The sequence below is a fragment of the Rhizopus microsporus genome, assembly GCF_002708625.1.
Source record: "Rhizopus microsporus ATCC 52813 unplaced genomic scaffold scaffold_15, whole genome shotgun sequence".
In the NCBI taxonomy this organism is placed as follows: Eukaryota; Fungi; Mucoromycota; class Mucoromycetes; order Mucorales; family Rhizopodaceae; genus Rhizopus; species Rhizopus microsporus.
Genome location: NW_019671930.1, coordinates 526,444 through 553,245, shown reverse-complemented (window position 1 = coordinate 553,245; position 26,802 = coordinate 526,444). Strand labels below are relative to the sequence as shown.

Sequence of the window (26,802 nt, the reverse complement as noted above, 5' to 3'; positions counted from 1 at the left end):
TGGTTGTCAAGCGAGAAGAGAGGGAAGAAAGAGGAAGAGCGGAGCAACAGAGTTGAGGACTCGAGTGAACTTGTAAAAGAGAAACGAATGACAAAGAATGTAACAGAATTCATGTACAGTGAGAACGGTAAATTTTGTCATTTTGAGAAAATTGAATATTTGTAACCAAAAAATTAACGGGGGCTTTTTTCTGCTTTCCATCACTTTCAATACTTTTTACAAGCAGAACTTCCTGCTGCCAAGGCAGAAATAGCTCGACTCCAGCAATAAAACGCCTCTCTTCGTGAGTGTCTAGCTCAGGTTTTTCCCATACCACTGACCTGCCCGCTGCCACCCGTCCTCAATCCTTCCAAAAAAGAGCTTCCACTCCAGATCCTCAGCTTCCTTCACCAACCAAGACCTCAAGGCAAGCTGCTACTGCTCGTACATTCAGTCTTCCTTCTTCAAATCAAAGTTTTAAATACCTTTATGTTCCTGTCCAGCGCCGTATCCCTATCAGCCAACTACGTAGCCGACTACGACGTCTGCATATCAATAGCAGTCGTATTCTCGATATACACTATCCGGATCGTCACTTTGTTGCCCTACTTATCCGTAATGACTATGAGTCTGAGCTTCGTTCACAGTTAAATAAGCTTACAATTACCGTTTGCGATGAGTATGATCCTCTTGATCCCGCAAATTTGCGTGACCCAGCGTGCTCCAAGTAGAGTCACCAAGACAGGGTCGACTATGCCTTTGGTACTCTCACAGATCGTCTAATTCGTGCTGTTCAACGTGCTGTCGCACGCTTCTTTATTGAGAAAGACTTTTTTGGCACCGAAGCGTTTCTTCAGAATTGGAAATATGTTATAATACTACACCAAACCAGCCTATACTCGTTGCTCAACAAAGAATACTTGGTGATCCCTTAACCTAACGCAAATATCTGGATATTCTGCCCGATGAAAAAGTAAACCAAAAGAGAAAAAGATGTGAACTTCGTAAGCTTAAAAAAGGAAAATAAATGTGATAACGCAACACTAACCTTTTCTTAAGCAACTGACACACAAGTAGTTCAATTCATTAATAACATCTATTGCGTCGATGATCCAAATAATCATGAAGCTTACCAAACGAAACTGGTCACTACACAAGAAATATTTGATACAGTTAATGAATATACAACTATATTTGAAAACAAAGCATTTCTGGCATTTGCTCGATGGTGTTCAATTAAAAAAACGTTATTTTTACGGGCCATTAGTTTTTTGGGAAGTGACATTTATTTTTTGGTTACAGATATTCAACCTTCTCAAAATGACAAAATTTACCGTTCTCACTGTATTTTGATGTTCATCCTTTTTTTTTTTCATTTCTCTTTCTGTTTGTATTTGTTTGTATTTAGATTTTTTGACGATGAACGAAGCAAATGCAAAGACTGAGTTAATTATTTGAAGTCAGAAATGTTTGCTAATATAAAAATACCAAATTTAGTGATGATTATTGAACACATAAATACCATGGTTATCGTAACGACAATGTGTTGGTGTATACCTTTGTGTTCGCTTTTATAGTAAGTACAGGTGCTTTTGTACGAAAATCTATTGTGTCGCTGTATGTCTAACAATGGCTGATAAGTTTGCCAGACTGATGCCATTTATTTTTCATTTACAATAACAAAAGATCATCTGACTCTAAATATTGAGTAGAGTTTCTCTCAAGATTATTTTATTCTCTCCCACTCACCACTGAACTTTATCGCTTGTTGAACTTTAAATGAGGCCATCTTTATTGAAAAGCCATGGCTAGTCTCCAGTTTCTCAAAAATGCTATCTAGTATTTCTCTGACTTGTGTTGGGTGAGACATGTGAATTTCCAACTACTTTTCAGCGGCGACATTTTGTAAGTATACTTTTGAACATCCTAGGTACCATGGTAATCCACGTCATAGCAACAAATTATGTGCATTGTCGGACAGTGTCTCCGAAACGGAAAAAGAGACGATCCTTGTACTACAGTAACTCAGCTTAATCAAGGGTAATACAAACCCCCTCTCCTTTTTTTTGCTTCAAATGAAAAAAATTTATTTATGCTTAACTATTATTTTATTTACATATTTACAATTTGCAATCATTTGTTTCTGTCAACAGGACATTAAGTCAAGAGTGAGTCTTCTTTCTTCATCAGATAATACAATTGGCTTTTGTTGTATGAACAAGTCGATATCTTCTTCAACAAACGGTTTTTGTTTAATAAATTGTTCTTGTTCCTCTAAAGGAAAGAATAGTTCTGGTATATCTTCGTTTTCTTCATCATCATCATCAGTTAGAGGCACGTCACTCATACCAAGGATATAGAGAAGATCACTGTCATCGATAATTGGTTCGGTACATTCGAATTGAAATGGCTGTACCAATAGTAATGTGTTAGTTTCTGTCATTGTTTTCGAGATAAAAGTAAGGATGAGGAAAATGAAGAGCCTTTATTTATATGAGAAAAAAAAAAAAAATGATTAAAAAATTTTTTGTTTTATTTTAGTTTGAGAATTCATCGTCATCAAGAGCTACTATTTGTTGGAACTGGCACATTTCTGCAGAGCGGACATTGATTTTGACCCTCAGTTAACCACTTGTCTATACACTCCTTGTGAAATCCATGATGACATGCAAGAATACGCACATCCTCTTCTGATTGGTAAGCATTCAAGCACACCTGACATCCTTCTGAATTGCCAATAATATTTTGCTTCACTTGCTGGGTATATTTCACAATAGGTACATGGCTATCTATCGCTTCTTGACTCACCGTCGGTCTTCTGGCTGGACCAATGATACTAGCTAGATCCAATAATTCCTCGTAGGTTGGGTTACGCTCACTCATGATATTCTCTACACTATTTCCACTAATAATATACACTGTCCATTGTCCATTATTTCCATTGCCATTACTGGTATTATTATTATCATTATTGTTGTTGCTGTTTCTTGTTTCTTCCTCTGCATTATTATTGTTATCCTCCTCTCTTTGCTGTCTTTCTCTTAAGCGTTGACTTTGTCTTCTCACTGGTTGTTCCGAAGTAGAGCTATCTTCATCATTCAATACGCTTGAGAGATTTAGTTGATGGTTGCTACGGATACCATACAAGAATACAGGTAACATTAAAATTCGAGTGACTTCATCATTATTTAATAACCCTGTACTTGATGATGGTGATGATGATTGGTTGTTACTGCTATTTTCCGTAGAAGAAGTTGTTGTAGTCGTAATAGAAGTATTATTATTGTTGGTAGCAGCGGTACTACTAGCGGTTGATTGGCTATTATTTACTCGTTCACTTGTGCCTTGGTCCTCTGGCGTAGCACCTTCGCTTTGATTTGATGAAACAATACTTGATATAATAACTGGTAGCCGCATAAACCTCATGAACGAATTCTCATCACTTTCTGGTTCCATTTGCTGAAAGAGCTCAGGTGATAAATGCATAGTAAGTTGTTGTCGAATGCTTCTATTATCGTCTTGCCGGTCTGAACCTTGGAAGGCAGATGCATTGAATTGAATCTGTCCACTCCGGAAAGAAGCAACCACAGCCTCACTAATGACTTGAGCTAACATACGTGCAAATGGACTTAGACTACTGTAGGAATTCATTGTGTTTGTGATATTTGTCATTGTGACTCCAGACGGATTCTCAGTCAATTCATGTTGTGTTTGTTCTTGATGTGCTTGTGCTCGTTCTTGTGCTCGTTCTTGTTCTTGTTCTTGTTCTTGTTGTTGTTGTTGTTGTGTCTCAAATGCTTGACGTTCTCTTTGCTGCTCTCTTTGTTCTCGCAGCTGAGACCTTCTATATCTTCGTTCTGCTCTACGTTGACTATCATTCAATGGTATATATTGCATGTTGGGTGGATTGCGATTAATGTATATTGGATTAATTCTTTCTACTTGAGTTCTTGAACTAGGCCTAATAACTCTCTCTCGAGAATTATTAGAAGGTTGCTGTTGTTGTTGCTGTTCTTCTGGTTGTTCAGGAGAGGATTGTCTTTGTCCCATGAATTATGACTAACAGATAAAGAAAGAAATAGAGAAGAGAAAGAAAATAGAAATTCAAGGAAAAAATAAATAGCGTATTCGGGCTTTTATTTTGCATACTAGGAATTAAGGTACGGTGGCTGACAAAATTGGTCGTATGTTGTATCATTCTTCCGTTTATTTATATTACTTACCTCCCCCAGTGGATCCTATCTCATCATGAGTCACATAATCCTCACACCAAAGGCTTAGAAGCAAGGATTTGTTGAATAATTTCAAGTCATGCTGCTATTGCATAAACACATCACTCTAGGTAAGCTCTTAAAGTTGAACCACACATACGATCGATTTAGTGATAAATATAAAAAAAATCAATTTATAAATTCAAAGAACTCTCCCTTAGAGTGGATTTTTTCCATTTCTTTCTTTTTCTTTTTCTTCTAGAACGCTTTTCATATAGGTGAAAGCTTAGGTTAGTTGCTTGTCGTAATGAAGACACTACAACGTGATAATTCAACATGCAGTCGTTACCTTAATTGGCAGGTAAACAACACCAAACAAGTCGAACAGTAGAATTGCAAGGGGAGTCACAGCATCTATTCAACGGTTCAGAAGATAAACATGAGTGGAAATGCCAACACGGTTGATCGTAGACTGATAGTTGCCCCCGTAGACTCTGAAGACAAGGGACGTTAGAGAAAAAAGAGCAACGCTATCAATGTGGATACTCTATGTAGAGCATATAAAAAAGTTTGTAAATCTTTGTAAAGGTGCAAAAGACATCAAAAAAATACCTTTCATGAGTTGGAGAGCATAAAAACTGGGCTGACATTGATTGCAAACATGTCATACTTTAGATAAAGCAAAGATAACCTCTCCCTTTTAATTAGATGGGAAATAATGCAGGGAAGCCACCAGAAGGGAAACTGGCCACTCGTCACGTGCCATCAACTGTCAAATGTGGTAATGGTAATGTTACAGTTTAAAGCTGTATATCTCGGGAAGGCACTAGCATTGGTCGTCATATGGGAAAAGTCATTTAGCAAAAGTAATCAAAAGTAATAGAATTGGGCAAACAATAAGATAATCTGAAAGATACATAAACAGATATGAAGAAGTGGCTATTTTAGACCTGAATTCAATAGAAATGTGCTTTCACAAGCATATAAAAATCGTACTATTTTGAACTTCTTTTTCTGAAAAAGATTAACTTATGCTGTCATTTATAATGAAGTAACACGTACAAACCAAAAATATCATATGCTTAGGAAAAAATATACAACAGATTACACAAAGAACAGGGTCCTCTTTATAATTAAATAAAAAATAGAATACTGATTATACAAAATTAATATTAAGAGATTACAATTTTACTGGGATATTATGCATAGCCAGTCGTTTGTCGAGTGCACGACATTCATTAGCCCATTTGGCCTTTTCTAGTTCTAATTGTTCTTTACGCTCCTTTTGATACATTGCCTGTTCTAGCTTTTGTCGGCATTCTTTTTCTTGCGCTAATTGATGCTTGAGTTGTTCAATCATGGCCATCAATAATTTTGCACTTGGTTCAAGGGTAGGTCCAGAAGCCAAAGCAGGTGGACAAGACGTCCTCCTTGTCCGTGGTGTCTTGACAACTTGTTGGCGACAGTGCGGGCAAGCTGTTTGATCTTCTGCCTGTTCTGGAGAAGGTTGTGTTTGGACTTGAGCGTGACGAATACGGGCTTGCCTTCGATGTCGCGCTGCTTCGGGTACAGTACGAATGTCTGTTGGAAGATTATTCTGAGTTGTACCAGGCGAAGGTGTTGGTGTTGGTGGTGGTGGTGCAGGTCTGTGTGGGACAATAGGAAAATGAAACTCGTGAAGCGTCATACATGGCTCCTTTTCTGATGTTTCACTATAGACTCCCGAATCGCGCAGGGTGCTGTTGCTGTTTATACTATCGCCCGGATTATGCTTGTTACTATTGCCACGACGTAAAATGGTCTCTTGATCAAATGATGAAGCCTCACGTAGAGTCCCGCTGCTGATGTTATGCTCTTGTATCAGGCTGTGCATTGGTAGCTTGAAGTCATCATACTTTTCAGCAGATGGTCTTTTACGTAACTTCTTTAATAATCGAGATGCTCTGTTCAATTGTTTTTTATTATGTTCCTTGAAGTACTCTTCAGGCCCAGTCGTAGATAAAAATTGGGCTAAGAGTAAAGTATCTGTCATGGATATGTTTTCTTCATCGTCAGAATCATCATTAAATAACGCAACATTCTTTGTCACAGGCTTAGGGACAGCCCTTTGCTGTGCTAATGTCTTGGTTTTATACATTAAAGAAAAAAGTAAAGAAATAAAAAAAGAAAGAAAGAAAGAGTTTAAATATACATTATTAGTCTCCTTATTCATATAAACCCTCTTTATGAGTATCATTGGATTTATTTCCCTCTTTCTACTATCTGTCACTCACCCTCAGCCCCCCGCCCCCCCCCCTCTCCTTTCTCCAATTTAAATTATTTTCCTTGCATGATTTTTTTTTATTGTTCAATGTGACAAGTTAAATTTTGTTTTCTTGTTTCCAATTGTTGACGTAAAGTTTGCTGTTCTTCTGATTTATTGGTGCCCAGCAAGAGAATAGCCTTTGCTGTGTCCTTGTGCAGTTCTTTCGTTCTTTCCTGAAGTATCCATTCTTTCTTCTCCTTTTCTTCTGTTGTATGTGTCGTCTTTATATCATCTAATTTTTTATTCTTTCTCCATTTTTTCCATCCCTCAATATCAATCAGCGCTTGCATGCAACCCCATTCAGTAATTTTCTTTTCTAACCATTCTAAACTCACGGGTTTCGTCAGGAAATCATTACACCCTGCTGCCAGGGCTGCTTGTCGATCTGACTCCAAAGATGAAGCAGTCAAGGCAACAATAATAACAGGTGATTGAAATTCTGTGTTCAATGATGGTAACACACCAATCTTTTGTTCTTTTTCGATGCCTCGAATCATCTTGGTTGCTTGGATACCATCCATAACAGGCAATTGAATATCCATCTATACAATTTAGTCTTTACATTTTCATTAATGTCATATTAAGCTTACCAGAATCAGATGAAATCCTCCTCCTCTCCATTTCTCGACTGCCTCCTTTCCATCTGATGCGACTGAGAACTTTATACCATGTTTCTTCATCCACGTTGATAAGATAGCTTGATTAATCATATTATCTAGAATAGCAAGTTAGCTCCTTGTATTATATTACATGTCTCCCTTTTTAATGTGTTACCTTCTACAATAAGCACCGTAATTGGAGGGCTCGTTCTGACTGTCGCGTTCTTTTCTTTTCGTTTACGATTGCTAATATTAAAGTTCATCTTGGGTTTTCGTTTTGTTTCTTCTTTAGGTTGTTCCTGTCTTTGTTCTTGCTGTACGTCCGTATTCTCTTTTGATGGTGATTGAATGTTTTCTAATAAACCCAGCCTTGCGTTACTAACAGAGCGAATTCTTTTCTTGACCTGCTGTTGCTGTTGCTGTTGCTGCTGCTGCTGTTGTTGTTGTTGATCCTGTTGTTGCTGTTGTTGCTGCTGTTGTTGTTGCTGTTGATGTTGATGTTGAGAGTCTTTTGGACTGGTCACGACTTGCCCAAGAGGAGAAGTGTTTTCTTTGTTGCCGCTTCCTCTGGGAGTAAAATAAGTTCCTTTGTCAAGGTGATCGATATAGTTAGGAGAGTGTAATCTTAACTTATTACGTCCAGGTGAAAGTCTATCGTGAGGGGTCATAAAACCTCCCGGAGTGACAAATGACCCTGTGCTCGAACTTCCATCCGTCTGAATCCCTGGAGACATGGTCGTATGAGGGGCCACAAAAGGACTGAGTGGTGATGTGGCAATAGGAATAAAGTGTGGCTCGACAATAGCATTGATCCATGCGGTGTGTAGCGCCGTCAGAAATCGACGGGGTCCAGCTGGCTTGGGCACTACGACCACACGTGGCATATAGGGTGAATGAGTCATTGTCGAGAACCACTGAATCGTATCTCGCACTCGTTTATAGTTTGAAAGTGACGTGAAATAGATGATGGCAATGGTTGATCCCTGAAAGAGCACATCGCTCGCTCTCGACTTGGGTTTTCTTGGCCGGATCCTTTGAGCAGGTAGCGGATCACGACATTCTTTTAGTTTATGTTCAAGAATCATGATATCATCGTCGATCAGGATAAATGCAGGCGGGATTGAATGGATATGGTCTTCTTCGATAGCAGGCGATGGTACCTTGTTATTGGACGACCGTTGGGTTGGCGACGTGATGGATTCATTCATTCCTTGCATCGTGGCTGGCGTTGTAGTTTGCGTCACAGGCATATGGCTTATGTCTGTATTCCAGTGCGTCAGATAGCTCGTCAAATGCCGAGCAAACACGCTCTTTTCAGGCGCGTGGAGTACCAGGCGCACGCCCTTGAGATTGGATAGAAACTTGGTCAAGTCTTGTAAAGTTGGCTCGTTGGAGAATCGAATGTTCTGTAGTTGCTTTTCCAGAATCTGTGAAGGCTTTTCTATCAAAATCAATCGCTGGTCTCCGTTTACACTGCCCGGGAAGGCATCGAGCGTGAGTTGGATCCGGACTTTGTTGAGATCAGTATCTTGAATTGTCAATTTGCCGCCGATGTAGCGTATGAGCTGTTCAGTAAAGTTGGCATTAGGAAGTAAGGGCACAGCTGAAGAGATTCCGGGCGGGATAGCAGGAGAGGCAATTTGTGTAATATCAAACGTCACGCGGACTTTTGGAGTATCAGGAATCGAAACGATATTAAGTCCAAACTCGATACATGCACCAGGCGTACATCCCTCGAGCATGTTACGAAGTAGCTATAAAAAGATTGGTTGCATGCTTAAATAAAAAAAGAAAAGAGATGCTTACATGAACTAGTGTATGTCTCGTAGCATCTTCGTCTCCTATGATTGTCGAATAATGCAGTCCATTATCCATGTGATAAATCACAAAATGAACACCCAATTTGGCAGACATTCCTGCTAATGCATCGCCTACGTTCTGCACTAGCTCTCCCACATCAAATGGTTCATTCACGGTTGTCTCTACTGACTCGCTCTTAACGTGTTCGCTCAGCATGCTTGATAGTACCTTCAGATGAGATCCAATATGGCAGGCTTGTTTGACGGTTGTGTTGATGGCAGATATAGTCGTGATGGGTACTGCCATAGAGCATGCGCTCAAGAGTTCATATGTATTTGACAAGATAGAAGGAGGCGCAAATTGTTCGAGTGTAGACATGATCATGACTGCTGCATCCTTGATTTCTTGGGATGTTACTGCCAAGAATACCGCTCGTCTCTGACTATAGTCACGGATAGCTTCCTTTACGTTTGATTCGTGTTGTCGTGTCTGGTGCTCAAGATCAAGATGAGCTGCATTCAAGATACGTTCGGCAATATAGAATAATAGTGCGCTTGTGAGCGGCATAAGCTTGTATAACCAAGATGTATTATGCGTCAAAAGCAGCAAAAGTGTTGTGTAGCGTGCATACACCAATGTCCAACGATCGGTCCAGCCGAACCATGAATAGAGTGTGATAAGCCAAACAATGCTTTGCCACTTTGGTATATACAGTATGTTGAGTAGAATGGCAGCAGCAATGACAATCACGATCTCTTGCTGAACATGGTGTGTCTGACCTTTATCAAGTTGAATCTCTATAGCTTCTCTCTCTTCTTTTTCCTCTTCTTTCTGTCTCTGTCGTTGAATAGGCAAGTTAGCCAACCTTGGTCTGCTTGTAGGTTTTGTTTTTATAAATGAAGGTGTCGTTGTTGTGTTGTCATTGGTGGACATTATAAATAAATAAAAAAGAGGAAAAGGAAGTTCTTTATTTTTTCTATTATTGTTTTTCTGCTATTTAAAAGAGGGGGAAAAAAATGCAACAGTCCTTCACCTCCCAATTTGTGCTAAAGAACATTATGTTGTCTTTTTTTTTTTATTCGTTCAGTTCTATGATAGCTACTATGGCCTCTCTCATTGACCTATAAACCATAAGCTGGGGTTATGTCATGAAGATGGATGATATCATACCGAAGCCACTCCTTCCAGTAGCTAAAACATAAAGTTTAAATGAAACACAGACTAAAAATATACTTTATCGCTTGCTACTGCTTATTAGCATATTCTCTTATTATCTCATACAAACATCCTTATAAAGATTCTCTCTCTCTCTTTTTCTACATAGCATATTGTGGTTTCAAAGCCTACGTCCACTTAAAGCGCCGCTTTGACGCTGATGGAATGCACCAAAGATTGTTGAATAAACATAAAAGGGAAGCAGTAATTTCATCCGCATCCTATTGTAAAATAAAGAAATAAATTGAGGAATTCAATCAAGGATGCTTCAAGAAAGTCAAATATTAATAATCAAGTAACATCATCTATTTTCCCTTTATGAATACAAAAGCTCTCGATTTAACACAAGGGATTTCTTTCAAAAATCTATTCTATAATAATCAGTTTTTAATTTCACTAGATTACACGATTGACTTCAAGTCAAATTCGGTCAATGCATGCCCATCATCCACAGTATTGAACTGCTGCTTCAGAATTGTCTTTTGATCCTATGATAAAGTAAGCAAGATGTACATCTCTAATACGTGTATACTTTACTTGTGCAAAATGGAAGTATCCAATGAACTTTTTCTGTTCAAGAAGAAAAGGAAACCAATATTTATCGTCTGTCCACATCTGATCAAAAGGAATGTCCTTATAGTCAAACCATTCAGGTCTCATTTCCTCTGTTCTAATACATGATGAGTAATTATATATTATAAAATGACACCTATTACTCTATAGGCTCTCCTTTGAATGATTCAACAACAAAAATGTGCGTCTCTAACGCAACCGGATCATCTTCAAAGGTAAATAAATTGATAGCAACTTTTTTCATATCAATAGCCTCAATGCCTGCTTCTTCCTATATTGATGAATGAATAACATGATAAAAAAATACTTACAGCTTACAAATAGTTCTCTTCTTGCTCCTTCTTCAATTGTCTCTCCTAATTCAACTTTGCCTCCAAATCCTTTTATTTGAGTGTGAATACACTGTTGGTTATGAATAAAAACAATATAGTTACCATTGAATTTGTTGGCTCCAAAGCCTCTTTTTTTCATCCCCAAGAGGACCTTTTTTTATATATTAACATATATAAACTACACCATATTTCCCATGTATACTTTTTGTTCTTTCTTATTCAAAGTTAAAATGAGTGTAAGTAGCTTTTTGCTTGTAATGAATGACATTTGCAGGGGAAGAAGAATAGAAAAAAAAAAAACTGTATATAAAATGGACTGCCTTTTCATATAAAACAAATAATATGCACCATCTTTATTCTGTGGTTTCTTCGTTAGCATCCACCAATCTGCTCGACCATAACATCAATACTATCACCGTCATCCATATCCAACTAAAGAATAAAATAAAGGGTTTAAAAAAAAGGTATAGTTACAATCATGGCAACTTACCTCATTAGGTGTATTGTGATTCAAAATACGCGTACCATCATATAAAAAGCGTACTGATCCTGGTGCTTTTCCTTGACGTTCGCAGTAGGCATCCATCAATTTGCGCAATTGAGTGGTTCGTTTAATTTTGAAAAACACTTCATTGTTGTCCTATTGGGGAAATGATAAAGAAGTTGGTGATAAATAGAAAAAAGTGTAAATAAAACTCACATTTCCAACAACTTTAAGATTGATATGTTCGTTGGAAGCGTTTTCTTTCTTTTCTTGCTTTTCTTCAGACATTTTGCGCAGATTACAGAAAAAAGAAGTAAAAAAAAACCATGTTTACCATTTAAAGCTTTCATTGTCCGATATCACGTGATGCCATATAAAACTAGTGACGGGTTTGCTTCTTTTTGATCTTGTTCATTCCCCCTGCAACATGTCACTGAGACAATTTTGTAGAAATGTTTGTTAAATAGATCATAGTCGAAATGCTTGAGTTAACTTTACATTCCAATAGCGTCTTGCGAATTGTCTGGCAAAGCCTTCCTTCACCAGATACCAAAACAGTAGACTATTATTACCTTACCGCACCTATGCTACCTCTAGAGAAGAAAGTCTAAAGGCTAAAGCTGCCGTTGGCGTATGTGTACAATATACATAAATAAGACAATACTAAATAATTTATAGCCCTTTACATTTAAAGCAGCTGCCTTATTCTTGGGTGTAGGTTCAGGTTTACTCTTATACTTTAAAAGTGAAAAATCAAAGGTAGAAAAGCTCCGTGAACAGAAAGAAGCAGAGAGAAAGAAACCAGAATCGTTTGGAAAACCCAAGCTAGGAGGCGAATATACCTTGACGAATGCAGAAACCATGAAACCCTTTGGATCGGACGATTTAAAGGGTAAATTCAGTTTGATTTATTTTGGATTTACACATTGTCCTGATATCTGTCCTGATGAGCTGGATAAAATGGCACAAGTAGTTGACATGGCTAGTAAAGTGTGGACATGATATATATATATATATAAATGAGCTAATGATTGTATATAGAAAAGGAATATGGACAAGATGTCTTGGTTCCTGTGTTTATCACTTGTGACCCCAGACGAGATACAGCCGAAATAGTGAGAGAGTACGTCAAGGACTTTCATCCAAATCTGATTGGTTTGACAGGCACAGATGAAGAAATTAGAAAAGTAGCTAAACTATTTCGAGTGTACGTGTCATCTCCTCCTGATATTAGTGAGGGAGATGATTACTTGGTGGACCATTCCATCTTCTTTTACCTAATGGATCCTCAAGGCAAATTTCTCGATTGCTACGGACAGAATGCTGAAGCAGATGAAGTTGCCAAAAGCTTCAAAGGCTATTATGAAGAGTATAAAAAGACACATTAAAGAGAAATGAGTTTATGTACAGCAATAAATGTTTAATATAACAAAAAAAAAAAAGAAAAAGGAACCAGCCTAATCTGAAGATAAGCAGACAGCCAAAGCATGTTGCTGAACAAGGTATTCTTCATGATCAATCATGGAGGAATCAATAGAATTGGGCGTAGAAGGCACCGAAATCAAGGAGGGGGTAAATTGTTGATGATGAGGTGGTGTTTCTGGTATTTGTATCATGGCACGAGAGACTATTTTTGGTATTTCATCTTCACAGATAATTTCGAGTCCTTCTGATCTTTCTTGACTACGTTCTTTCTGTGTGAGTTCTGATGGCTGATCAATGTGAGATGATCGGCGGGATTTGCTACTGATTTTTTTATTTTTAGAATTATCTAAAGACTTCTCTTCTTCTTGTTGTCTCTTTCCTTCTAAGGATAACATGGCCTCTTGACGATATTTATCTCGAAATGAGTATATCACGCTTTGTTCTACCAATTGATGTCGCCAAGTGTGATCTTCGTTCTCATTTATCTTTGTTTCCTTGATAGCTAAAGTGAGTTGCTCCGCACCAGGTAATGTCAAGGGTGATTTTCTTCGTCTTCTTTCTTTAAGAGATAACCGTTTGGACTCATCAATTAAGTCAATCTCTTCCTCAGGTTGACTCATTGCGCTTACAGAGATGCAGGAGTCTAATGGTTTCTCAGTTGCGGTCAACCATGAATCAAGAGAAGAGTTAGTTGGCTTTGAAGGCAAGGGTGGGATGACCAAATCGCTTGATGGCTTTGTGGCACCGAGTGTACCACTTCGGAAAGGAGTGGGATGATTCGATGTGCTACCAGAGTATCCAGTGGAGACACTTTCGTTATCATCGTCTTTGATACTTTGTGTGGGTGATTGAAGACATTCAGCGTCAAGAGATAAGCGTAACAGAGTGGGTTGTCCCTTGGTAGACTTGGGTTTTACTTTAGGTGTGAGTGTAGGGTCTATCAGTGGAATGCGATCTTTGTTACTGGTAGGTATCTGGATACTCTGTCTCTTTGGCTTGGGCTGTCTAGGAGGAGGAAGAAGGGACGATGTTGGTTCTTTCCATTGGGATGAGGATATATCATTATGTGAAGTAAAAGAAGAGGATGCTGTCATCGTCGTCAGCTTGGCTGAGTCTATATATTTGGTTAGACTTGTGCATTTAAACTTTTTTTATGTTTTACCTTCAGCTGAAAACTCTTTTTGATCATCATTTAGAACATGAAGAACCTCGAATGATGGAGAAGTATTTAATTTTGAATATCGTTTTAGTTTATTTGTCACAAATGAAAAACAAGACGACCAGCGAAACTTGCGAGATGAAGATGATGTATCTGATTTTACGCTACTATTCTTTGTAAGATGGTATTTTCTAAAGAGTGGTTCATCTGCCATAGACAAAAAAAAAGCCAAAGATAAAAAAAAAAGAAGGGTATAAAAAGTAAAGAGAAAAGGGAATAAAGTTAAAAAGAAAAGAAAAAGAGAGAGAATAAAGAAATTTTTATAAAAATTTATATATTTTGCTACTCGGTGCTACACTATATTCTTAATGAGGCAAACATCCTTGAAACTACATTTTCTTTGTCTAAAAAAGAAATTGTAGACGGTTCTATACGACCTTTTACTTCAACATAGCTTATTCTTATTAAGCTTTCATCTTTTGTATTTTATTCTCTTTGTACGTGGGTAGAACCTATTAATTATTTTGTATCACGTCTTGTCTATCTCTTCTTCTCCTATTCCCTCGTGCGGTCTTTCATCTGTCATGGTTGTCTTCGGTCATTCAATTCCTCCACGTTGCAATCTTTTTAAACTTTTTTTTTTTTCACCATGACAACGAATAAAAAAAATAGTGACTTTATGATATCATTACTTGTGAAACAAGCGCTAAGCATATGTGCTTCATTTAAAGCCAATGTGATTCAATGGCTTATGCGTTCGGTCGTTGCTTTGTTACTCAGCCTATTTTGTTATTCATTAGACGAAAAGTTGGCATTAAGCGTTATCTGCGGGGTTTGTACTTTTCTTTTTACCAAATTAAAAAAAAAATACAAGCTCTGCTAATGTCCCTACAGCAAGCTGAGCAACTGCCTTTGATCTCTTCAAGATCAAGCAATGTATCTGATTCTGTAAGCGCATTTACTTATGCGGACTTACAAAGATGGCTAAAAATCTACCAAACAGCTTCAGAAAAGATAGAGCAGCTAGTCATGTCGAGATCTGATACTAATACGCAACATGATCTACAACTGCTTGACGAGAAAATCAGACAAATAAAGCAAGAACTTCAGTACTGTGAGGAACATCTCAACACTATCCAGAATTTTCTATCAACAAAATCTGTTAATTCACCAAAAGTGATCATACCAGTGTCTATCACTACTAATACTACTATTACTCCTGCTACTACACCTACTACTCCTTCTAAAGGATCAACCATACCGTCATTCAGTTTATGGGATATATCTATGCTCAAGCATATACCACAAGAAGAAGTAGATCAAGGTAACACCTTTTTGACAATATATGACTTTATTGAAAAATTTGAGTCAACATTGGCGTTTTATCGTGTCGATCTTGATGCCTCCTGGTTCCAGTATCTGGCCGCGTCTGTGCATAAGGGAGGTGACCAGAAAATCATAAAATGGTTTGAACAAGCCTTTAGTTTGGAGCCAGCTCTTAAAATGGCACGTTGGAAGGAAATTCGCGAAAAGTTGATCTTACGCTGGGACATCACTTTGGATCTACAAAAGAGTCGTCAGCAGTTTGTTAGTATCAAGCAAACGATTGGTGAGCCAGCCTATAAATACTTTAATCGTTTTATGAATGCATGGAAAAAAGCGATGATACCAGATGGTCCTATACTCGTTCATTTCTTTATTCAATCCATTCAGGATCCTCTAAAGATGCTTATCAAGTCTTGTCTCTCAGAGGCCCTTCAAGGGCAAGGTTACCTTGAAGGCCCTTACTCTGCTGTCAATGACAGCCTCTCAAGTCTGCAATCCTTACTTGAAAAAAAAGAAAGACTACCTTGACGCCGTGTCGATACAGCTATTCCAATCACAACAAGAAAAGCAAAAAGGGCTGGAATTACTAGAGATGGACCATGATCGCATTCATCCAGTAGAAACTAGAACCATAGCCCCTACAGTGCCTATACCAGATGTAACTCTCGCTTACAACTCATATACGATACCACCAAGAGCTCCAGCAAGTGCATTGCCCCTATCAGATCGAAGAATTGCTGGTAGCTCCTCTCTTTCTATGATCAAAAAGGATACACTCAATATGATACCAAGCATGAACAAACCGGTGGCCACTACTCAAATTTCAATGGTTCATAAGGACTTGCTAAGTAAAGTCACCATGGTTCGTAAAGATTTAACGACCAAAGTAACCATGGTGCATAAAGATACAAGCAACCAGTTTTCAATGATTAAGAGTTTATCTTCTTCACAAAAGAGAATGCGTCAAGATGAACTAGACCACGTAAAGAGACGGAAAGCAGAGCCGGAAAACTGCAGGCATTGCGGGTTTGATCCCTCTCAGGGGCATCTGGAGGATTGTGCTGAGCTGCAAATGATACGGTCCATTCATCGAAATGCTTGCGGTTCACATGTAGAGATTAAGGTAGAGCAAGGTTTTATCAAAGGATTCAAGGATATTCCAAGTGGCCCTATCTTACCAGAAGAGTATGCAGAATATATGATGCCTGTATCTTTAAAGAAAAAGAAACAGGCAAAGGCAAAGGCAAATGCGTCTTCAGATACAAAGAATACAAGTGTGCCCAAGCTGAAAGAACGAATGATTGAACCTGCTGAAGTTCAAAAGATCAAGACTGAGCGAACTGTACCCAAGCTGAAAGGACGAACTATTGAGCCTCCTGAGCCTCTAACAGTCAAACAAAAAGAAAGGACTTTTGAACTCTCTGAGGCTGCAAAGTCCGGACAGAAAGAAAGGGCAACCGAGCCGATGCCACCTAAACAAAGTCAAAAATCAAACTCCTCATCTGAGTCAAGCTCGCCCAAGCAGAAAAAAAGCGTCGAACTTGCTTCTGAACCGATGTCGCCCGAGCAAGATCAAACATCTGCATTGATCTTACCCAAACAGGAAGAGGAGCCTACTGCTGAGGCTACGACGCCTGATCAGAAAGGCAAGGCGGATGAATCTGCCAGTGAGTCTGTGATGATCAATATGTTCCGAGATATTCTAAAGAAGGTAGAGTCGGAATATGGATTGTCAAAGAACACTTGATAGCAAAGATAGTGTGTGTTATACAAACATTCCCATTCTCTCCGTTTCCTGTTTCCCTCTTGATATTTCCTTTTTGTACATTGCAATCCCTTTTATACATACAATATACTCAATCACTAAAATATATATACTGAAATCCTTCTTTTTGTATGAAAGTGTGGACTTTAACAATGTTTTTTTATAGTTCTATATTGGAAGATAATTTCCATTCAAAAGGCAAAGACAGTAAAAATCCGCTATATTCCGGTTCAAAACTGTTGACGGCTGCAGTTGTATACCACGGAGTGTCATCGAAGACGCAATGCCAGTGATATTTCCAGATTGTTGCGATACCTGCATCAAAAAAACTAAGGAAGTCCGTATTGACTATGGTTTGCTCGTTTATCGGAACAAAGGAAGTGAGCATAGGCCAGATTTCATCCGCGGTGAGAAGCTTGTCCGGCAGAGAGTATCTCTCGAAAATTGAGAACCAGAAGTTAAGCTTGGGAGAGCAGCTCACAAAGAGATGGTGGTGTGTTTCAATGTCTTGTTGGCAGAATCTGCACAGTGAAGAGGAGGTCCGATTGGGACTCTAGACATGCTGCAAAGCAGTTGTAAGGACGTAGCAATGTAACAGGCAAAACCATGATGTGAAGGCCTTAAGAGGTATATTCAGGGACCAAAAAGTTTATCAGTACTGAAGTCGGAGAAGCAGCGAACGAGGCAGAGTCAAAGGCGGATAGCGTGGGCGTTGTAAGCAAGTCGTAGTCTTTGTACCCAAAGAAACGGATCTGACCGGGGAAACCTTAACAATCAGAAAAGGTACTACATTGGATTTCCGCGTAAGGTTTGGGATAGCCCAATGAGCGCAGGAAGGGCATCCAAAAGGAGGCTTTTTAAAATCTAGTAGGTGCTGACACCTGAGAGCCCAAAATGGAAAAATCACCGTGAGGACCAAAAGTAGAGCGGCTGATCTGCGGTATCAACTGCAGAGTAGCTTGAGATGTCCTTCGGCTTGGGAAAAGGCTTCTTTCTAAGCGCACGGAGGGCGGACGATGTGGTTGTACGGAATGAAAATATGAACCAGGAGATTATAAGAAACCTTTCAGCTATGCTTGTCTAGTGTAAACCTTTCGCATGTATTTTTTGTCATGCATATGAGGTATTGAGCAACCATGAAGGCTCCAACACCAATAGTGAAGACAGATCTAACAATCATGACTCTACCGAAAGCGGCTCACCCATCATTATCATCAGTCCTTCGACGAGATTGAGGCTAACTGAATGAGGCGATAGATGCACTCACAACTTGCCAACAATGGATGCAGTTGTCACAGCTATTCCTATTGGGTATAGCGAAAGAAATTTCCATGACATTGATCTTTTCTCGAGAGGCAGTAATAGAAGCAGAAATGATAGTCTGCATCAACGATATGACTTTGTACGTATTTCATCTATTTTTCTAGACTTCAAAGCATTGGATTATGAATGTTTCTCTTAGCTTGCTCAGTTTCCCAATGTCGATTATACACTTTGACTACTGACCATCTGATCACGTCTATTCTCTTGGAAAGGCAATAGCGTACAGTAAACTTTCATTTTTGAACTCTTCCAGCTCAAGCTATGACACTCGTTGTCTTTGATATTACGGTTACACTTGCTTTCTTGCTCTGAAATAAAGCACATCTACCTTTATTACTTTTTAGTGACGCGTAGAAACAAAAAGCTTAAAGTATACGTGGTAAAAAAAAATAAATTATATTCTGACATTATGGAGTTTCTTTAAACTGGTAGTGGTGGTACTGAAAGTTTTCTGAATTTGCGTGCAAACGCGGCAGCATGCTTGACAGCTTTTTTGAGTAGATTTCTAGGAAATTGCCGTTTTCGCAATGTACTTTCGTCAATGATAGGAATGCCGCCCTCAGTCTACATACCAGCGAAATCATCCAAGGAATCAGCTACAATATCTCCAGGAGGATGAAGTTTAAAAGGATCTGGACCAGCTTGAGGAGCAGGAGCAGCAAAGTCAATAGCGACAAGCAAAGCGCAGATAGTAATAATAACAAGCTTGATTTGCATTTGAAAAAAAAAAAGTAAATCCAAATAACTGTTGTGTCCCTTTTTTGCAATAAATATTGTCCTTCTTTTATATTAAACAGAGCCATGTTGTCATGGCCGTTTACTATGGACTATAGGCACACTTTACTATTCTTGGATAGATGAATGTATTTATTTCTCTCTTTGTTGACCACTTTTTCATAAACGCATAAACTACAGGAAGCATATTGGCTGCACATATATCTGGCCCTGAATCAACTTTCCTTCACGCATTAATTTGCTTCGACTGACAAAACAGCTTTGGCGTAAGACAGAAAAACACATGTAAATACATGCCTTTGTACATTTAATCTAACTTGTTAGTATGTACTTAATTGAATAAACAAAACTTTTATTTAATGATACGAATAAGCGCAAAAAAAGACTAGCTGTCCGTTAGGAAATTTATGTTTAAAAAAGAAATCTAAGCTTAGTATGTTTAACACTGTCTTTGACTTGTCAAGTTTACTAATTCATAATGAATATAGCTTTGAAGGCTTACAAGAACCAGCAACAAAAAACAAGACAGCATTTTGCTGAACTGCCATAGCATTCTTTGTGGATGAGGATTGCTTTGACAACCTGACATAAATGCTTCAAAGAACATAATCAAGGTCGCCAATGGAATCCTTTGTGTATGTGGTAGGCCACATGCATTCCGTTGTCGTATCGAACACGGCTCTCCTCCTGGAGCTTAGACATTTACTCCTAGTAATCAATAATACTGCTATTCAAAATAAAAAGTTCTTACTGAATCCGTACGTATACTATTTGATGCGCCCTTTTTATGAGACTTGTGCTAAGCGGACAAGCTATAATGCTTACGGTAGTGACTTTGCAATGATTTTTGTGATACACTTTCCCCAGGTAGAGGAAGAGGAAGTTTGAGTCAGGCAATGCTGCCACGTCTCAGAGATATAAAGATATGATCGATTAGAAAGTAGCAATAAACTGATATGATCTGCACTATTCGTCAACTGATATGCAACTGTCAGCATAACTAAAAGAAAAAATCAGCAGTAACGGATACTCAATATATGCTGGGGAGAGGAAGATCTGTAGACGAAAATTGTGGTTGTAAAGTGCGCGAAAATTCTTTGTCAGGTGTACAGAAAACATTTCAAAATGCGCACAATTTGATATATTTTCTTTTTTTTTTTTTTTCTTTTTTAACTATTGTTTATGCAACAACCAACAAATCCTTTGTCGCTAGTCGATGCAAACTCTTTGCGCAGCGCTCAACGCGGTATAGATGATGTCAGATGACATAAAGTAGTGTTTTCTCATGTATCTTAACAGCCGCCATTATCAAAATGCTTCACTTGAATTCAGCAGAAGAACCATTAGTAGCAGATGAATCAGAGAATATTGTTTGGAAGGTTCTCATCTTTGATAAGTTTGGACAAGACGTGATTTCATCCATTTTAAGAGTCAACGATTTACGTGAAAACGGAGTAACGGTTCATATGTATGAGACTATTGTTTGCTTTATAAGCAGTCTTTTAACATTTAAAACAGGCTCATTAACCAAGAAAGATCAGCTTTACCTGACGTACCCGCCATATATTTCGTCGAACCTACCATAGAGAATATCAAAAAAATCTGTCAGGTAAGGGTGTGCAATGTCCAGATGGTGTTACTGTATTAACTTGTGTGTGAGTAGGATTTGAGTCGTAGCTTGTATGATTCCTATTATATTAATTTTTGCTCGGCAATACCTCGATCACTATTAGACGAATTTGCCACCATAACAACAACAAATAATACAGCCGAACTTGTTAGCCAGGTAGGATGCGAAAGAAATGCTTGTTGTCGTTTGTTCAACCAATAATAAATATAGGATAGGTCTACGATCAATATCTCAACTTCATCTGCACAAACCCCAACGTCTTTTCGCTTAGTCAACCTGATGCCTTTATCAGACTAAACAGCTCCAGTGCAACCGAAGCACAGATTGAGGAAACGATTGACAAGACAGTAAATGCACTCTTTTCAGTCATTGTGACCATGGGCACAATACCTATCATCCGCTGTCCTCGAGGAAACGCAGCAGAAATGGTCGCTCAAAAGCTTGATAGCAAACTGCGCGACCATGTGATGAATAGCAGAACCAATTTGTTTACCGAAAATAACAACAATACCTTACAGCGACCTGTACTTATTTTATTGGACAGAAGCATGGATTTGACTCCGATGTTGAGCCACTCATGGACTTATGAGGCACTTGTTCACGATGTGCTTTCTTTGAATCTCAATAGGATCACTCTTGAAGCAGAGGACGGTAAGAAGAGGAGCTATGATCTTGACACCAAGGACTTTTTTTGGACAAAAAATGCATCCAGTCCCTTCCCACAGGTAGCAGAAGACATTGATGTCGAATTGAACAAGTACAAGAAAGACGCGGCCGAGATCACGAGTATCAGCGGTGTGTCCTCGTTGGAAGATGTTGGTCAAATTGATATGTCGTCCAATACGAAGCTACTCAAGTCAGCTATCACAGCCTTACCCGAGTTGACAGCGAGAAAGGCGACATTGGACATGCACATGAATGTAGCTACCGCCTTGTTAAATGCTATAAAGGATAGACAGTTGGATAGCTTTTTCCAAATGGAAGAAAACATCACCAGACAAAGCAAGAGCATGTTATTAGAGACTATTCGCGATGCATCAAAGAAAAATCCAGAGGATAAGATGCGCTTGTTTTTGATCTATTATCTATCTACTCTGGAAGACATCCCTAAGGATGATATGGATGCTTACGAAAAGGCATTAAGTGAAGCTGGATGTGATTTGAGGCCACTAGATTATATCAAAAAGTAAAAAGTAAAGATGAAAGAATAAGGATAGTATGCTTACTTCCCCTTAATGTATATAGAGTACGTGCGCTTATGAGAATGACATCCATGATTGCACCATCTGGTCAAACTCAGACAGGTTTCTCTCAAAACGATCTTTTCCGTGGATTTAGCAGTATCGGAAATAAGGTAGACAATGCTGCTTTCAGCATCACGTACATTTTATTAAACCATTTTCAATAGCTGTCTGATCGACTGAAGGAAGGAGGATTAGGAGGAGGCTTTGAGAACTTGCTGTCAGGAGTAAAGAACTTGCTGCCTACTCGTAAAGAATTAGTTGTGAGTAGAATTGTTTCTGATATCATGTCGCCTCCTCCAAATGAAGCATCCAAAGCAAGCGACTACTTATACTTTGACCCAAAAGTCAGTAAAAATTCAAAGAATCCTCGTCAACACAAGATTGCCTTCCAAGAGGCAATTGTCTTTATTGTAGGAGGCGGAAACTATTTGGAATATCAGAATTTACAAGAACTCGCTACTGTAAGTTATTAAACTATTAAAAGGCAACTTACTGACACATAAAACAATTAGCAAAATAATAGTAAAAGAAAGATCATTTATGGATCAACAGAAATTCTCTCCCCACATCAATTCTTGAATCAATTGGCTACACTAGGACATAAGGAAGAATAAACTGTTCAGACTAAAGAGATGTGATTACGTCCCCCTTTCTTCCTTACGGAAATGAAGTGTTTAAGAAAAAAGCTTTTTTTTCTTCTTCCTGCATTGTTTCTTTTTCATCAGACAAGTTTTCAATATAAGATGAAGATCGTCTGTTCGATGAGTATGTTTAATTCGATTTGACTCAGTCTGTATTCATTCTTCTTATTTTATATAGACTTGATGAAAAATTCGTCTTTTTAGACAAAGAGAATAGCAACAACGCTAAAACCATCTTAAGAGAAGCTATCAAACTTCCTTCAGCTCCCATCACGAATGCTAGACAACAGTTAGTCAACAAACTAACAAGTTTTGTAGCCAGTCCGAGGCTGATGAGAAATGTAACAAGGATGTCCTCATCACATAAAGCAAAAATAAATCTGTAATGATTTATTGAATCATGCTTTAGAAGAACCAAAACCAGAGAATCCCATCATTTTTGCCATCTCGTCTTCTTCTGTATTCTCTGTTTTTTCTTCCTTCTTATGTTCTTTCTTTTGTTTCTTCTTTTCTCTTTTCTTTCTCTTTTCTTCCTCTTCCTGTTGCTTTAGTGCTGCCAATCTTTCATCAAGGTCTATTATACAACTGAGTTTATCATCTATAGTGCATATTCACTTATATTTACCATATTCTTCAGACTTTGGATTTTCCCGTTTTCTCTTTAGCATTGCCAAACGTTCTTTCACATCATCGACGCTCGCCTTTTCTACCTTTCTGGAAATACCTGCGTTTGCCAAATCTATCAAATGTATACTGTTTGATCAGCTTCTTTTTTGTTTTACATTGAATATTTAATTACGCTTTCTTCCGTTCAAGTGATCTATATATGTAACACTGTCCTTGATTGTAATATCACAGGCTTTACAATAGAATCCCGGTTGCTTTCTTGAATCGGTCGATTGAACAACTTGAACTTTGCCTACATTCTTTTCTAACTCTAAAGTCAGTGTGCGATGAGACAGTTTTTCCTTGTCTTCGTCAGTTTCCTCTTTCTTTTTGGGTTTTAGAGGTGGCAAGCCCATCTTTCGACGTTCTTCATTTTCTTCTGCTAATCGATCTCTTGCTTCACGAGCTCGTGCTTTCGCTGCGTATTCTTCCTTGTTCCACGATCTTCTAAAGTCTGTGTCGTTCTAAAATCAAGAGGATGCGTTTAGAGAATTTATTGTACAAAAGAGCTCTCTCTCATCATAACCTACAGCTTTACCAGAACCGTACGCACTCATAATTAATCTAAAGAAATAGTCACAAGTCTTTGAATTTCAAGGTGCACAAGTTTACTTGACATTCAGACAGCGACCTTTTAATATATATTTATGCTTTTGGTTTGGAAATGCAAAAAATTAGAAAAACGTAGTACGAGTAAATTTTGGTGCTTCCAAATGACAGTAGCAAAAGACTACTTAATGAAAATATGAGCTTTTTCATCCCTTTTCTCTCCACCAGTTTTACTGCTGTTAACTGATAAAAAAAAATATTCATTAATTATCAAACTTTAAGTATGTATTATCCTATAATTATCAAAAACAATTTACTAATAGAAATAAAAAGCTGTCTATAAAAAGCACAAAAGTCTCTGTTTCTAGTTGTTTTAAAATTCACTTTCATTGAATGATATTGTGAAAGTGTTAAATAGTGTAAAAATTAGATATAAAAGAAAGAATATTATAAGTTAATTTAGTTTATTAAATGGCTAAGTATAGAATGAAGAAACTAATAAATAGTAATGGTGGTAATTGATAACTGTACAAATAGGTTAAGAGGAGGGCATAGTTACATAGATTACATTTCAATGGCCAAATTGCGTATACAAACTTAAAAAGCATATTTTGGGTGCATAGAGTATAAAAAAAGGAATGGGCATAAGATTAATCAATATTACAAGCTTAATGCTAAAGGATAAGAGAGTATAGTTGGATGCAGTGGATATGACATGATCTAAAGTTAATGTTAACAATAGAGTTAAAAGTGGTTGATGTTTTAATTACTTGTTGATCTTCTTTATAATAAAAGTCGCTCTCTTGTTGTAATAAAAAAGGATGCTTGCTATTGCTATTATGACTATCATTGTTAAAGAAATAACTTGTTTTGTTCTCTGTAAATGATAATGGAACCGTCTGAATCCACTCAGCTGTATCCATATCTTTATTCACAATATCTATCCGACTTGTGTTGAACCTTTTTGCAGCTTTAGCCTGCTCATTATCAAATGTGAATTTGCATCTATCATCAGCAGGTTCAATAGGCCATGCGTTTAGTTGATCTACTGCATCAAAGCTGTTTGCCATTACTGGTGGTGAGTGTCCAAGGAAAGGTGTAGTCATGGTAGCAGAGGTTATGGATTCATTTACTGCGTTTTTGATGTCACTGCTATTACCTAATAAAGGCGCATCATATATGTTTTGATAACTCAGAGGAAGACTGCTCACCCACCAATCTTGATCGGCACTTGTTAGTTGAGCAGAATGGCATGCCAATTCATCAGAGGTAACAAAAGATGGCACCGAAAAGGCATGCTTGCTCTTGGCTTTCTCTTCAGTTACAAAAGACACGTTGTCATCCCACTGTTGTCCATGCGACCTATAATCAGTACAGCTATTCTTCTTGATGTCATCAGATGAATCCTTTCGGGCATTTGCATCAAGTGTGGGCGAATGAATAGAAAGCTGGGCCTGATCATAACTAGCAAGTGATTCTGCAAAAGATGATAAAGAAGACTGCGAGTGACTATAGACCATAGGAGTAGATAAGACTTCATCACTACTGACTGTAGCTGTAAAGTTTTCAAAAGTATTGAACAAGCCATCATTGCTCGTGTCATCAGACTGTTTGATGGCGCCTTGCTTCCTGTCCTGCTGCTGCTTACTCTTTGCTTTTGCTCGTCTGTTTTGAAACCATATTTGAACACCGCGAGGGCTCATCGACAAGAGCTGTGCTAATCGCTCTCTTGATTTCCCGTTGGGCTTTGGATTATCATTGAACGCCTTTTCTAATATCCTAGTCTGTTCGCGCGAAGTTCTTCTACGATGCTTCACTTCAAAAGGGTTATAAAAATTGGGAGTAAAGTTCGGTATGGTGCCCGAACTTCTCCGGTTTTCATAAAAGACACTGGTTACAGGCTGTCTATCCATAATTTGTATTGTATTGATGCACATTGACATGAGATTGTCGTAAAGTTAATTTCGTTGTATATCAAACCGCAATTGTTGATAACACAAATAGCTTTCGACTACTGCTTGATGAATAAAAGTAATGGGTGTCTTATGAATGGCTAAAAAAGCAAAAAAGGGAAAAAAAAATATAATACAAAACGATGATCAAGCGATGCTTTTATAGGAATTAAAAGCGTGCTAATCAGTTCAACTGTATAGGAATGTAGGGGCATACATGTTAATAAAAAAGGAAAAAGAAAGGGAGCATGTTAGGAGATAAGAAGTGACAATAAGGAAGGAATACAAGCAAATCACTTTTACTGATATTCATGTCATGATCTATTAAGAAAAACCCTGGAAAATATAAGGCAGAAACCTCTCTCTCTCTTTTTCTCTCATGCTGTATTGATATGTGGACAGTTTTTAAATGAAAGTGAACTATCTACATTTGATCATGTCAAAAGATCACACAGTTAGAACGTTGACAGTTATGATCTGACTGCAACTATTCACTCTGGTAATAGGGGTTAATGATCACTAGATAGATAATGAGGAAGAATTACGAGACGAATACAGAAAGAGAGAAAAGAGGGGTCAAAAAAAGGAGAATAAGTCAAAAGGGAAAAAAGTATATCAATTGAAAGTATTATTATCACTAAAACAAAGACCAAGGTTGATTTTGCAACTAGACGGTAGCGTGACATGTCTCATAAGACCCCCTAGTTTACCCCCTTTAAGAAAGGGCCCTTTTCAGTATATCCTATATTATATTGACTGATCATGCCATCTTATTTGGTAAAATAGTACCGTAAATGATCATACACGCTCACTTGATAGCCACAGCCATTGTCTTTGCGTCCATGTCGCAAAGTGATGAAAGTACATGCATTCAAAAAAAAAGTACGAC

At 38.0% G+C, this 26,802-nt stretch overlaps 12 protein-coding genes across 12 annotated transcripts; 4 read left to right on the top strand and 8 right to left on the bottom strand.

The window, feature by feature from the left end:
- Window positions 1–87: 87 nt before the first annotated feature.
- RHIMIDRAFT_240173 (uncharacterized protein) lies at window positions 88–710 on the top strand (the record flags this gene model as incomplete). Its single annotated transcript, XM_023609322.1, has 2 exons — window positions 88–113; window positions 296–710. 2 exons carry the CDS (start codon window positions 88–90, stop codon window positions 708–710), a joined length of 441 nt encoding a protein of 146 aa, XP_023463772.1.
- A 1,828-nt stretch (window positions 711–2,538) lies between these two features.
- Window positions 2,539–4,029, bottom strand: RHIMIDRAFT_245734 (uncharacterized protein; the record flags this gene model as incomplete). The annotated part of the gene is made up of 1 exon (XM_023610240.1): window positions 2,539–4,029. The coding sequence occupies one exon, from the start codon at window positions 4,027–4,029 to the stop codon at window positions 2,539–2,541; it is 1,491 nt and encodes a 496-aa protein (XP_023463771.1).
- Window positions 4,030–5,370: 1,341 nt separating this feature from the next.
- RHIMIDRAFT_245733 (uncharacterized protein) lies at window positions 5,371–6,327 on the bottom strand (the record flags this gene model as incomplete). The annotated part of the gene is made up of 1 exon (XM_023610239.1): window positions 5,371–6,327. One exon carries the CDS (start codon window positions 6,325–6,327, stop codon window positions 5,371–5,373), a length of 957 nt encoding a protein of 318 aa, XP_023463770.1.
- Window positions 6,328–6,530: 203 nt separating this feature from the next.
- On the bottom strand, window positions 6,531–9,827 carry RHIMIDRAFT_245732 (uncharacterized protein; the record flags this gene model as incomplete). The annotated part of the gene is made up of 4 exons (XM_023610238.1): window positions 6,531–7,037; window positions 7,086–7,210; window positions 7,270–8,848; window positions 8,901–9,827. The coding sequence occupies 4 exons, from the start codon at window positions 9,825–9,827 to the stop codon at window positions 6,531–6,533; spliced, it is 3,138 nt and encodes a 1,045-aa protein (XP_023463769.1).
- Window positions 9,828–10,359: 532 nt separating this feature from the next.
- Window positions 10,360–11,580, bottom strand: RHIMIDRAFT_42188 (uncharacterized protein). Its single transcript, XM_023615232.1, has 6 exons — window positions 11,505–11,580; window positions 11,217–11,446; window positions 11,001–11,165; window positions 10,826–10,953; window positions 10,647–10,779; window positions 10,360–10,597 (listed from the first exon to the last, which is right to left on the bottom strand). Exons 2-6 carry the CDS (start codon window positions 11,391–11,393, stop codon window positions 10,511–10,513), a joined length of 690 nt encoding a protein of 229 aa, XP_023463768.1. The 5' UTR covers window positions 11,394–11,446; window positions 11,505–11,580; the 3' UTR covers window positions 10,360–10,510.
- RHIMIDRAFT_205951 (ubiquitin-like protein) lies at window positions 11,387–11,786 on the bottom strand (the record flags this gene model as incomplete). The annotated part of the gene is made up of 3 exons (XM_023606868.1): window positions 11,387–11,446; window positions 11,505–11,654; window positions 11,715–11,786. The coding sequence occupies 3 exons, from the start codon at window positions 11,784–11,786 to the stop codon at window positions 11,387–11,389; spliced, it is 282 nt and encodes a 93-aa protein (XP_023463767.1).
- A 220-nt stretch (window positions 11,787–12,006) lies between these two features.
- RHIMIDRAFT_205858 (SCO1 protein) lies at window positions 12,007–12,886 on the top strand (the record flags this gene model as incomplete). The annotated part of the gene is made up of 3 exons (XM_023606857.1): window positions 12,007–12,129; window positions 12,177–12,483; window positions 12,540–12,886. Coding segments are annotated over 3 exons (777 nt in total), but the record flags the coding sequence as incomplete, so codon positions are not given.
- Window positions 12,798–14,343, bottom strand: RHIMIDRAFT_42158 (uncharacterized protein). The gene is made up of 2 exons (XM_023615231.1): window positions 14,086–14,343; window positions 12,798–14,037 (listed from the first exon to the last, which is right to left on the bottom strand). The coding sequence occupies exons 1-2, from the start codon at window positions 14,294–14,296 to the stop codon at window positions 12,956–12,958; spliced, it is 1,293 nt and encodes a 430-aa protein (XP_023463765.1). The 5' UTR covers window positions 14,297–14,343; the 3' UTR covers window positions 12,798–12,955.
- Window positions 14,344–14,964: 621 nt separating this feature from the next.
- On the top strand, window positions 14,965–17,155 carry RHIMIDRAFT_240164 (uncharacterized protein; the record flags this gene model as incomplete). Its single annotated transcript, XM_023609321.1, has 2 exons — window positions 14,965–15,876; window positions 15,923–17,155. The coding sequence occupies 2 exons, from the start codon at window positions 14,965–14,967 to the stop codon at window positions 17,153–17,155; spliced, it is 2,145 nt and encodes a 714-aa protein (XP_023463764.1).
- Window positions 17,156–20,544: 3,389 nt separating this feature from the next.
- RHIMIDRAFT_205966 (Sec1-like protein) lies at window positions 20,545–22,719 on the top strand (the record flags this gene model as incomplete). Its single annotated transcript, XM_023606870.1, has 7 exons — window positions 20,545–20,699; window positions 20,750–20,840; window positions 20,895–21,017; window positions 21,077–22,047; window positions 22,107–22,215; window positions 22,270–22,566; window positions 22,618–22,719. The coding sequence occupies 7 exons, from the start codon at window positions 20,545–20,547 to the stop codon at window positions 22,717–22,719; spliced, it is 1,848 nt and encodes a 615-aa protein (XP_023463763.1).
- Window positions 22,720–22,837: 118 nt separating this feature from the next.
- Window positions 22,838–24,068, bottom strand: RHIMIDRAFT_261560 (uncharacterized protein). The gene is made up of 4 exons (XM_023611546.1): window positions 23,943–24,068; window positions 23,546–23,876; window positions 23,372–23,485; window positions 22,838–23,320 (listed from the first exon to the last, which is right to left on the bottom strand). The coding sequence occupies exons 1-4, from the start codon at window positions 23,967–23,969 to the stop codon at window positions 23,145–23,147; spliced, it is 648 nt and encodes a 215-aa protein (XP_023463762.1). The 5' UTR covers window positions 23,970–24,068; the 3' UTR covers window positions 22,838–23,144.
- A 243-nt stretch (window positions 24,069–24,311) lies between these two features.
- RHIMIDRAFT_218137 (homeobox-domain-containing protein) lies at window positions 24,312–26,041 on the bottom strand. Its single transcript, XM_023607348.1, has 2 exons — window positions 24,732–26,041; window positions 24,312–24,681 (listed from the first exon to the last, which is right to left on the bottom strand). Exons 1-2 carry the CDS (start codon window positions 25,902–25,904, stop codon window positions 24,622–24,624), a joined length of 1,233 nt encoding a protein of 410 aa, XP_023463761.1. The 5' UTR covers window positions 25,905–26,041; the 3' UTR covers window positions 24,312–24,621.
- Window positions 26,042–26,802: the final 761 nt, after the last annotated feature.